The sequence below is a fragment of the Sparus aurata genome, chromosome 5 (assembly GCF_900880675.1).
Source record: "Sparus aurata chromosome 5, fSpaAur1.1, whole genome shotgun sequence".
Classification (NCBI taxonomy): domain Eukaryota; kingdom Metazoa; phylum Chordata; class Actinopteri; order Spariformes; family Sparidae; genus Sparus; species Sparus aurata.
In genome coordinates, this window is record NC_044191.1 from 28,890,337 (window position 1) to 28,903,154 (window position 12,818).

Genomic DNA, 12,818 nt, shown 5'->3' on the forward strand with positions numbered 1-12,818 from the left:
TTTACTCAATAAACTTGAAGTTTTCGGGTCCGCGGGCATCCCCATCAACCTCCACCCATCGCCTCTCTGTCCTTCCCTCCATTACCCGAGAGCTCCAAAACCTCCCTTTAGTGTTTTTTTATTTTTTTTATTTTTGAAGATGAGAGTCAAAAACAACAACACATCCCTCATCCCAAATTCTTCTCGGCGCTTCTCCCCTGACCCCCCACACTTCGCCCTCCGCCCTCTCTCTCCCCTCAACGCCTCACTTTTCTCTGCTTCGCACCCTCCTTCTTCTTCCTTTCCTTGCTGCTCAGATCAGTTCCCTCTTTTTTTGCTCATATTCACAAGGTTCAAAGTTGTGAAAAACAAAACAAATCTGGAAGAATCACGCCTCATTTTGTTTATCAGCCCCCTAAATGTCTCCTCTGACTTTGACTCTGTCACCCTCTCATTTCTGTGTCTTTCCCCCCCATGCTTAGGACATTTATGGACCGGGGGATCTTTATCTGTTTTTAATTCAAATTCCCAGGCAGTGTGTCCTCTGATCCTCGTTTATTTTTCAAGTGGAGGGGAGGGGTAGAGAGTGGGGAAGTGTTTTGAGTGCAAACCCATGAAATGTTAAAGCTAATTAATGCATGCAGTGAGTACATACATACTGTACACTATATGGCAATGGATTATGTGGAGGACTATTTAGAAAAAGCGAATGAAATCTTCATTGTGGCTGTTGAAAACAACATTTAAATAAACTGGAGGAGCTAAAGTAATAACAACCTCGACCAGTGTGGGAAGAATCTGAACAGCTCCCAGAGAGCCTCTGAGCACAACAGTAGGTTTAGATGGCTGCAGCCATACTGGGCCACTTCCAGCTGTGCAGAGAGCGTGCTCAACTGTTAGCTCGTTCTGCCTCTGCAGGCTCTTCTGTATCTGTAAATAAGAACGTTCTTCAAGTTAGCTAAGATTGAGGCCTACGAAACGGTGTCGCTGTGTACCTGCAGCATGTTTCCAAGAACAATAAATGACACTAAACAACACGCATTTCGTTTATTTGGATAATGGGTTTAAAAGGAGACACGTTTGGCTCCCGTCTCTTTAAGGATCACTTCACAAATACCAAGATTGCTCCGATTGGTCAGCTCACACACACCTGAGCCGGCAGCGCTTGCCGTGTCTCCGGTTAGGTTATCGTGTTTTCAGCTTCCGGTTAGCTCCACTTCTATCGTCATTATAGGTGTAAATATACAAATGTGATGTAGTGACTTACAGAAATCATGTTGTTAAAGGCGGGACTACCGATGAGGCGTTTCAGGCACATCAAAAAAGGGTTTTCTGCGGGAGAGAGGAGCTTCTGTTGACCGACTTTGGGATTTTATTTTGTTTAACTCAAAAGACCTTTTTAAATGCACAATAACGTATCCTTTAAAAGTGTTTCATTAACCAGAGTTTTGTGTAATGTTCTTAGACCGTAGACGACCGTATAATACCTTCAATTCAAAATCCCCCAAATTTCAGTTACATGGCTTTCATAGAGTATCCACCATGTGATGATGTATTAAGAGCCACAAACTTCAGAAAGGCCCTAATCTCGTCTCATCTCATTACCATACACCCGTCCCCCTTGAGAGACAAAGAGGCAGAAGTAAAAACGGAGAGAGAAAGAGAATCGTAACGAAGCACGAGCGCGATCGAGAATGATAGCATGACAGAGAAAGAAAAAGAGCGTTGTGCAATGCAGAAGGGAGCACTGGAGTTATCCTAGTGAACTTAAGGGACAGACAGGGAAGGGAAAAGAGAAGCCATGAGTGTCCCTTATTATTTCCCCTCCTCCTCATCCTCATCCTCTCATCCCGAGCAGAACGAAGGAGATGGGGAGAGGAAGGATGATCAATTATGAACTGTGAACTCCCCCTCAGTGGGGCTGTCTGACTGCTGGCTGTAGATAAAGCAGAGTTATGACAACCATACAGTGCCCCTTCATCCATAATAAACCACGGGGAGGGAGAGCTCCTTTCGCACACAGGAATATTCATTCTCCAAAGAACCAGTGCGAGGAGACATTGCGTATGACAAAATGTTGCAGCCGCTCATCAATTTTAAACACCCTGCCGGAGGACTTCACACAGCCCGAGGTGGGACCATCGCGTCTACAACAGCACGTGACCACGTTTCGATCTCGATCTCGATAAGCAGATTTAGGACGTCATATCGTTAAGAAGAGGGAGTGTACAGCTTTGTTTTGAATCAGATGAAGGCATTTGTGACTTTGAGCACAGTGTTTGAGTACAAAGCAAGATGCAAAAGGAAAACGGAGGAGCCTGATCAAGCATGGCTTTCTCACGAATCTCTTAACCGGCTTAGCATGATCATGAATTTGTGATCCAACTTGACTTTTGCATGTTTTTCTATTGAACCATCCCATTGTCCATTCCTAAGTATCACAGACTGTTTTTGGTTCATTGAGAACCCTTACTATTAAATAAAACAAAAATCGTATTTCCAAAAAAAACTTCATGAAGAAGTACGTTTTCCAAAGAACTTCGTCCTGTTTCACTCCATTTCAACCACCACTTCTCTCTGCTCCTTTCATCACTTCTGCTCTTTCTTCTGTCTCCATCTTCTTTCTCCTCCTCGCTGCCAATGTATCGACTTCCAACTGTCCCTCCTGTCCAAACTATTTTGGACGAGATGACTTAAAAATCCTGCCCACGACGTTTACGTTGAAAGCAGCCGGCTTGAATACCACCGACGAGTTATCTATTTATGTTTGGGATAATTTGGCAGTGTTTGTTTGCATTTCAAGCTCGCGCGACAGTCTTACTCGACTCGGATGCCATCTGAGGCGAGAAACGTATCCCAACAATTTTTTTTTTTTTTTCAGAAAAAGTCCCACAGCAGCTGCAGCACGAGTGGAGAGACATGAGAGAGTTTAGCCTTTTTTTTCTGTTCTGCCTCTGACCCAGTCTGGTCTCCTCCCATCACACTCACTTTGCTCGACTATATTTTCAATGACAACTTAAACCGTGGCGTGACATTTTTAGCATTTTTTATTTTTGTGAGGGGGCAAGCGAGCGTGAGACAGAGCCTGAGAGCGCAATGCCAGAAAAACATGAGAGTTGTCAGCACTTCAGTGAAAAGGGACCGCATGTGTGAGAAGGCGGGAACGCTTGAGAACGTACGTGTAAAGAGACACACTAATTGATTTTGACTTTAACAACTCTTGTAGGATTAACACAAGCAGCCCCTGCTGCCACCTTACAGACTCTTGCTCCCTGAGCAGAAGTGGTCAGTCGCCAACAACTCTCAAGAGAGACCGTATCATATGTTCGCCACCAGCCAGAGCAGCTGCATGCCATTATAAGAAATGCAGAACAACTTAACGAGTGGAAACCTACTGTTGTCCAAAGCGGCTCTCTTGGAGCTGTTGGATGTGTCTTGTTATTTGGCGAGTGCGAAACTTATTTTTTCCCACATTGGTTCTAGGAATCTGAATCAGAAACTTTTTCTAACAATTATGTTTTTCCCTTAGCCATGACGAAGATTTAATTTGCCTTTCTTACATAGTCCTCCTCATAATCCATTGCCATTATAATGTACAGCATCACTGTATGCACTTATGACTTAGTCTGAGGAGAGAAACGCTCACATGAAAGAAACGGAGTGGGTTTAAAGGGATATTCCGGTGTAAATTTAATCCATGGTCTAAATCACTGTTAAACTGCGTAGACTCCCTCTCGAGAGATCAAGTTAGCAGACCGCTAATTTACGGAGTTTTATCAACCTCAGAAACGACCGCAAGACAACAATACATTGCAGTAAATGGGTCCAAATATAAACCGCCACCAAAAAGCCACAAATAATGCTCAGAACAGCACCAAACTTCAACAAAAGCACAAATAGGGTCTCAGCACATAGTCCGGGGCATCTAACCTCCGCTAGCTTAGCTGGATTTCTACTGAAAAGCTGACAAAATGTACCACTCTTCTGCAGCAGCTTCCTGTTGACGGGAAGTCCCGACGACTCGATTACCGAGTGCAGTAGAGTTCCGCGGCACATGGATGAAAATGTATGATTATGACTCCATGGAAAAGCAATCAAAGTTCATATGTGTCTTACCTGCCAGTTTATAACAGTTATTATCGAGAGCGGACAGGGAAAAGGACGGAATTGAGCATTTCTAACCGCACTCGGTAATCGTCATGTCGGGACTTCCCTGACCCGGAAGCTGATGGGGGAGAGTTGAAATCTGTTTTTAGCTTCCCAACAGCTTCCCTAGCTAAGCTAGCAGAGGACTATGCGCTGAGACCCTGTTTGTAATGTTGCTGAAGTCTGGTGCTGTTCTGAGCAGTATTTGTGGCTTTTTGGTGGCGGTTTATATTTGGATCCATTTACTGCAGTTTATTGTTGTCGTGCGGTCGTTTCTGAGGTTGATAAACTCCGTAAATTAGCGGTCTGCTAACTTGATCTCTCGAGAGGGAGTGTAACAGTTTCATGGTGATTTAGACCATGGATTAAACCTACACCAGAATATCCCTTTAAAAAAAGGCTTAATTTGTTGTGATTCACACGTGTGACCTGGAATTTCTTTACATTTCGCATTCCTTTATATCTAAATCTATGGTGAAAGCTAGAACACACACTTCAGCAGTATTCTGTCTTCTCTGAACCCCTGACATTGGCCCGCCAGACTGCATTCTACCGCTGATTACTCAGAGGCGGCAGGTACAAAGTGTTACAGGGCGACGTGCTGGTCGACAAACACGCAGGCCGCAGAGTGACACGTTAAACCTTCCGGAAAAGCTAAAGTAAAGGGCAAGTGTCTGCGAGGGAGCCTGAAGAGTGTTAGACGATGCCAGATGCTTAGCCGGGATGCAAAGCGATACGAAAGGCAGTTTGTCGGACAACGACATGTGAGTTTAGCCTACCGGGCAGCCGTGTAGTGGTAGACTGCTCGGTAGGCTGCTTGACATTGCCATCTGCCAAACGAAAGTGTGCGGAGACGGTCTCTTGGGAAAGCGTAAGTGTTAGTGAGTGGTAAAAGTCTCTCGAGTGACATTATGAAATGCACATTATGGTGCGTCATTGGTTTCAATTAGCAGAGGAGACACATTTAAGCAGCGGAGCAGTCCCTCTGTGAAGTCAGTAACTGATACTGAGGGGTTGTTCGGAGCAGATTCGTCCACATCTCTCTTTTTGCCTCCGACAAGTCTGCCGTCCTCATTAAAGTGCAGGGGCGAGGCTCATTCTTTTCCCTCACTCCCCAGAAGTATTAGCATTTGAGAAAAATGCAAAAACAATACTGAGAGGTTGTCTGAGGCACTTGCGGGGACTGTAACAGTGTTACTGCGGCTCCTCACCCATATTAAATATGAACAAAATAAGAAGGCTCCATATGGCAAGACTGACATTCTAAAAGCGAACATCACAAAATAATGATTGGCTTTCCCCGAAGCATTAATGGATGTCATGCATACTAACATTTAGTTCAAACAGAAATACTTTCTTTGCATAACTGAGCAAGTAATGGGACCGCCGAGCCTCTTAGCATTCGACAGCATCGCTGGTTATGACTTGAAAACCAAAAAGAGAGAGTGAGAAACTGCATTATACGAAAGCATCTTGTACCCATTTAGGTCTTGCATTGTTCCTGCAGTTCATGTTGTTTTTTTGCCCGTCTGCCAGTGCAGCCGCTTGTGTCTACGGTTGTGTTCAAGTACCAGTAGTGTGTGTGTGTGTGTGGGTGTGTGTGTGTGTGCGTGTGTGTGCTTGTGTGTCGGTGGCAGCCTGGACCCCCTGCTGTGTCCAGCAAGCTCACTGCAATGCCCAAGGCTACCAAGACACAGTGCATAAGCTAAAAGTGTGCACACACACACACACACACACACACACACACACTTGGTGCACACAGAGTCTTTAGCTGAGCCTGCTGGTTTTGTAAAAGCTACTTCACATGAAGCGAGATCAAAGATGTGTTTCCTATTCAATATTCATATAAATTATAGCCACTCTTAAAGTTTAATTATGTTTCTCTTGTGACTGACACAAAATAGAAAAATGACAGGATTAGAGTTGTACACGCTGAGGAGAGTGACTTTGGTGACTGTCACTGCTTGTCTGCTGTTGTTAATCCGAAAAAAGCCCTTAAGATTTAAGTGGTAATACTGAATCTGAACCAGGGATATAATCATCCAGAGGAATTCTGACCAAGGTCACCTTTATCGTCAATGATACCTTTGTTTGTATACTATGGCTCTATCTTCAATAAGCGCTGAGTGTAAACATATAAAATCTTTACTGTACTGTCGGTGCACAGGAGGGAGAGCACTCACTGAAATAAACTAAATTGTCCTTGGGCATAAAGTTTTGTGTATTATTTATTGGATAAACTGATGTAAAACAAAAGAAGTCAAAAACTTTTTTAAGCTCTCCTCTCTCTTAAACGATAAAGTCGGATTAGAAAGTTCTGGATCGAAAACCATAAACATTTCCAGGATAACTGAAGCAACGAGGTGAAGTGAAGGCACCACCCAGGTACAGGATCCATAAATCATTTCCATGGCACTCACCTCATTAATCAGGATCCAGTGACAATCGAACGCCACCAGGTTGGTCTCCACCACCTGCAACACAACAAAAAAAGAGAAAACACCATTGCATTCAGAATCGAGAAAAAACACACATTTAATTTGGTAGCAACAAGCAAGATTCGGACACATACGACTGCTCGAAAGACGGGAAAGAACTTCTGCAGGGGAAAAATAGTCAGACTTTTTGTTTTAAAGAGAAATAAATTCCTTACCGTCGCCCTATAAAGTTATTTTCCGGCTCCGATAATGCGATTCACGGCAACTGAAGTGTGAATATTATGGAAAAAAGAACATTATGGAAATTTGCGAGGCTGGAACACAGTGTGGAGCTTCGGCATAAGTGATTTGAGAAAACTTGTATCAAAAGGTGCTCAAGGTATCATTCAGAAATCTTTTCAAAAACATGCAAATACGGCAACGCCTGCGTGACAGAACACTCACACACACACACACACGCTAACACACACACGCTAACACACACTCACATCTCAACATTACAGCTTTCCCCGCTAATTTAAAAACAGATTAGACAAACTTCTGAGGAGACTTACTTCACTCCCTTCCTGTCTCCCAGTCGTACACTTGGCCACAAATACGCCGCCCTAAAATAGTACGTGTCGGCGCAAGGAAGAAAGAAAACCTTTTGCTATGAATTGTTAATGGCGCGACCTTAAATATTTAAACGTGTCAAGTCTTAACCAGTGGCTACGCGATTGTTAAACACTGCAGCAAGGACACAAGGAAACGGTGCGGCCTAGACAGAGAGCTCCAGACCAAACCTACACCTTCATTTCTGTTACGTCATCCCTTTTATGTTTTCTCTGAGGTCGCCGTCTGCCTGCGTCCCCCCTCCATGATCGGTGAACTCTGTCGGCGCCTAACACCCCCTCTCAATCATTTATCCGACAAGCATGAGGGTGACATAACTCGCTCCCACCCCTCTCCGTATGTCTCCCCCACAACATAAATACATAAGTGGAGCACGCATTACGAGAACAGCTACTCCTTCAAACGACTCCCCTTCGTGCACACAGCAAGGGTGTGATTAAACACCGTATGTCATGTTTCTATTTTTTTATTTTTTTGCCACCAGCAGGTCTCCCGATCAAAACAAAAGAAGACAAAAGAAGTAGGCTTGATGATGTCGGGAACTTGCGTGGGATCGCGGGAGTCGCCGCTTTCATTGTCGAGCAACCATCGCCTCTGTTGAAAATCTATCCAATGGAAGTTCACAGAAAAGGTAACACACTGGAATGTATACAGACTGTTTGTGTTAAACACGTAGGATGGCCTTCGATCCGTCTATGTGAGCAGACTTCCTGTCTTCCACCCATTATCCTTCTATTCCTCACTTGACCAGACGGGAGAAGCACTGCAGTAACTCTTCCCTTCATTGGTGTTAAACAGATAACCATGTGTGGGAGAGATGCTTTCTGAACTGTAGATGTAATCTGAACAGCGGAGAGACTAGAGAGGATTAACATGGCATCGCTCTGTGCAGACGGATGTGCTGTTAATTTCCCCCTCCTTGAACCAATCCAGTCCTTTTTACTTGTTGAAATACCTTCAAAAAGGGCCAATACAACTCATAAAAGGCAGTATTTCACCTGCCAAAACGTGATTGCAGCTCCAGCCTTCTGACTGAAAGGTTGTTTCCGCATCAAAATGACTTAATTTTACTCTTGATGGTTATGTTAGACAGATTATAACCAATCCACTCCTTTTCACTTGCTAAAATACCTTTAAAGGGCCAGTGCAACTCATAAAAGGCATTACTTCACCTGCCATAAAGTGATTGAAGCTCCTACTGACTGAAAGGTTGTTTCTCACTCCTTTTTACCTGTTGAAATACGTTTAAGAACCTACTAAAATGAATATACTGAAGCAAAAAAAAAAACAGATCTTCCTCTGCTCACTCAAACCAAACACTGTCATCTATTATCCACAGCCTCTGTGTTCCTGTACATCATCCTGTCTCGCAACCTCCACCCACCTCTCACTTTGCATAACCATTTCAAGTAACATCAGCCCATGTGTATCATTTACTCTTCAACGGGGATGAAGCTTCAGTCTTCTTCCTTGATTTTGACTTTCCTTTGTCGGAAACATTTGTTTCTGCGTCTCACCTCTTCTTCGTCTCTCACCCTTCTCCCTTCAGATCCTACCCGAGCCTTTAATTTTGCCCTCTTATCTCTGCTCCTGCCTCACTCCTCCTTCCATCATCTCTGCTCTCCTTTAATTGCTCACTTCTCACTCCCCGACTGCATCCGCTCCTTGCTTTTCCCCTCTCCGTGCAACCCACCCCCGCCGCCCTCCACTCCACCGGTGTAAAAATACAGTGCCACTCGTATATCATTAGCTATAATTGTCTAGGTGACTATGGCGCTGTGTGTCATAAAACACTTTTTAGCCGTAAACAAAAGGCAACAGCTGGAGAGGGTGACGGAGCGTGGCTAATAGTGGTTTAATCTCCCACAGAGTCGCCATAAAACTTCATCATTATCACACCGACGGCTGCCGTAAAACACTCTGTCTACAGGAAACACCGTTGCGACACAGGCCAGGGAGACGGGGAGGGAGACGCAAAACAAGATTTCTTTTGCCATCATCTCTCTTTCCCGTCTGCGACTCCATTTGTCTCCTTACTTCTTCCTCCTCCTTCACCGGAACACGGTAAAACAAAACAATGAGAATCATCAGAATCCCGGAGGTTATTAATCTTTTGTGGCTTCTCGTGCTGTTCCTGTCTCTTTCTGTTGTGATCACCGTGAGAGCAGATGCAAGGAGCGGTGAAGGACGGCGAAAGGAGAACGAGGAAAAAGGGACAGAGTTTGGCAAGCGCTTCTTTTGTTCCCGGTTTCTCTGCCCGTTTATCTTTCTGTCTCACCCTCCCTCCTTCCTTCCTTCCTTCCTGTTGGCGCTTATTAGACAATGTTCTCACGGGATTGTGGGCAACGCTGACTTTCTAAACACCGTGATGCGAAAATGAGTGTTTGCAACTTAATTTGTGAGTGTGAGCGGGTTATGTAAAAATAATGTAAATAAGTGTATGTTGATGCTGCTCAGCCGGCGCTTGGTGCACGCAAGTTCTCCACTTCTCTCCCATTATAACTTTCCTCTGGCAGCCGTCTGGACAGATGTTTCAAGCTAATTAGCGAAAGGGCAGACTCCTAACACTAGACGGGATTCCTGAGGGGTTGGATCTGTTCAATACACTCACTCTCCAATTCTCTCTCTCTCTCTCTCTCTCACTGTCTCTCTTAAGCACACAAACACAAATGCTGCTGCCAACAGCCAGCACTGCCTTGTTTGTGTGCATGTGCATTCGTGTTTGTCCACACACACACACACGCAGACTAACAAACTACCGCGGCCATCGGGAACAACTCGATGCCCGCATGGCAAGTAGGAGTCGCTCAATGCCATCGCAGAGATCCTTCTGACCTCTCTGACCGGCTCCACAAAGGCTTCATTCCTTACTCACTTCTCACTCTCCTAAAGTCAGAGGGATCAAACAAACACCGGCTCTGCGCTCCGGCACAAATCCAATCACTCAGTGTCAATATAAGTAAGTCTTTTTCTCAAAGTCTGAAAAAAAAAGAAAAAGCAGACGGACAGGGATCTGCGATACCATGCCACCGTGCACCCGGGTCTCATATGTGTTTCGGAGAGTGGCCGTGATGCAGCCAAACACCATTTTGTTCCAGCGGCGACCCTCCGTCCAACATGTCACTCCTGAAAGAGTCCAACAAAGAGAAGACCATCGATTCAGGCCACTGCCGTCCGACACGGAGGTCTGCTGCTCATACCAAGGCCTGACCTCAGTTTCATTTTAGTCACAAAGCAAGTCGGAGCACAGTTGAGTTCATACGAGACATATTTGAGTTATGTGAAATGGAACACCCTGGTAAGCTACTGAAGCTTGAGAAAGGAGCCTCGGACGCAGAGCAGAGAGCATTTAAAAGTATATGTTTTACTTCCATGGTTAGTTATTTCCTGTTTAATTTTGTGGTCTTGTTGTCACCTGTGTTCCTGTGCTCCTCTTGATTTCCCACCGCACCTGTCTCACATCAGCCTCAACACTGCCACCTGAGATGTTCCCAGTGTTTCCACCTGCACCTCATCCCCGCGTTAGTTTAGTTTGTTTTAAAGCCGGTGTTGTTCCCTTACTCTTTGTTTGGTTTGTCTGTTCTCCTCCTCGTGTCAGTCCCGCGTCTCCTGTGCTCCTGTGCCTGTTCCCCTGTCCTGGTGTATTCCCTGTGTTCCTGATTTGTTCCCGTGATTATCTTAGCCTGACTTTTTATAGTTCGGCTTCTGGATTTTGGACAATCAGCTCATTAAAACTTGCTTGCTTACATGCCTGCATGTCTTACGTTTGGATCCTGTCTGTGTAACTGATATTCCATCAGTCAATTCTTGTCAAAATAGGTAAGATACAGTAAATATGAAAGAATGACACTTAGTTTGCAGCCATGGAGGGTATTAAAGCTTCAACACATTTTAGTCGTAACACCTTAAGAGACAGTCTGCAAACACTGCATGCTTACACACAAGCACAATAAACACAATCAGTGTATGTCGAGTATACAGTATATATGGCTGTTTTGTTTCTGCGTGAGAGAGTAAGAAATGTTAATGCAAAAGCAGATATCGCCTAAGTACATCGTGGGGGAAGCATGAAGAGGCCGAGTGGGCGTTGCTATTGAATAAAGTGCTCTAAATTGAAAATTAGTTGTGTAATTTAATTTCATGCGCTATTTGTGATCAAATCAAGCAAACAGTCCACAGGCCAGCCTCCAAACCAGGAATATCCGAGCTTCACACTTAAACATGCGAGCACAAGCTGTGAAAGTACAGACACGCATACAAAAATAACACACGAGGACAAACATATAAAAAAAGCAAAACACAAGAACACACACTTCCACAGACTCATTTCCACCACTGTGTTCCCTCATTGCTGCATTATTTGTCCAGAGAAAAACCTTTTACTTGCTGCACTATGTGGTTATGTATCCACTGGCGCCCACGAAAAAAACGACCATGCTATCAGCCTGGCCTGTCCACGCCTGCTTTTAGATGACCATAATTCATTTTTGTGTCTGTGTCTGCATAAGTGCGTGGTGTGGGGTGTGGGGTGGGGGGTGGGGGGGGTTAAGGTGGTTCTGTCTGGGTCTTGAGGTGGACGAGGAGTACGATTACTGTTATCATCCCAAACCCTTCAATCCAACTGAACGCTCTAAGACGGAAGGCAAATATACCGAGAAGCTAGAACATCTGAGAGGTGGGAGGAAAGTGTGCATGGACGAGAGAGGTATGGAGAGACGGATAGAGAGGACATGCAAATAGAATTTGAAGAAGAGGGAAGTAGCTTTTGTGTGGTGTGATCGCCAGAAACTACAATCAGTAATCACTGTAATGTCTGTCTTTATTTTTTTCCCAGTGATGTAGCGGTAACACTTGATAATAAAGAGTGATGTAGAATATGCCATATATGTAAATAGCAATACTTACAGCACGCAGTCTGAAAATTAAGATAACTTTTTATTTTTCAAAGAATCCTGCTCACTCTGGTTAGTTTATAGATAAATTAATCATGAGTTTCCCAGTATAAACTCACAATCACAAAGTAATGTGAGATTGCAAATTAACTACTAAGTAAAATGTGTCGGTTTAAAGTAAATCTTTATTTGAATGGGCATGCAGACATGAACAGGAAGGCGTCGTAATGAATGCATATGACTGTTGTGTTCATTAGGTGAAACGTGTACATTTGAAAAAGTCTGAGATGTCTTTGTTATAATGATTTGACGTCAATTAACATAAACTGTAATCAGCTGTCGTGAGACCGCTATTATTGTGTCAGAAAGTTTTCTTGACTTTAACTAGAGTGTAACATATGGGTTCGTCATTAAAATGCCTTTACATGTTATATCAAGGAGGTTATGTTCCTGCCCACGTCTGTCTGTTATTTGGTCGGTTTGTCAATAAGATACACAAAAACTACTGAGCAGATTTCCACAGAAAACTTGGACGGAGGATGGGTCTCGGCCAGTGGTGGTTCTAGGACCGTTTTAATAGGGGGGCCAGGTTGGGGCCGGCTTTTTTGTTAGGGGGCACATACAACCCGGAAAAAAGGATAAATCTCTCATTCAGACAAAACAGTGTTTACAATTTCAACAATTGTGATTGGGTAGTAAACTGCTGAGACACTTTATTTCTGCCTTTCCCTTTAAAACAAAATCATTGCAA

General features: G+C 44.1%; 1 protein-coding gene across 3 annotated transcripts in view; it reads right to left on the bottom strand.

Annotated features, from left to right (window-relative positions):
- Positions 1-12,818, bottom strand: part of grid2 (glutamate receptor, ionotropic, delta 2) — a 494,495-nt gene that overhangs the window by 164,358 nt on the left and 317,319 nt on the right. For all 3 annotated transcript variants that reach the window (XM_030416162.1, XM_030416164.1, XM_030416165.1), the window contains exon 5: positions 6,546-6,599. In XM_030416162.1, coding sequence (XP_030272022.1) covers positions 6,546-6,599 — 54 coding nt within the window. The remainder of the gene's footprint in view (positions 1-6,545; positions 6,600-12,818) is intronic.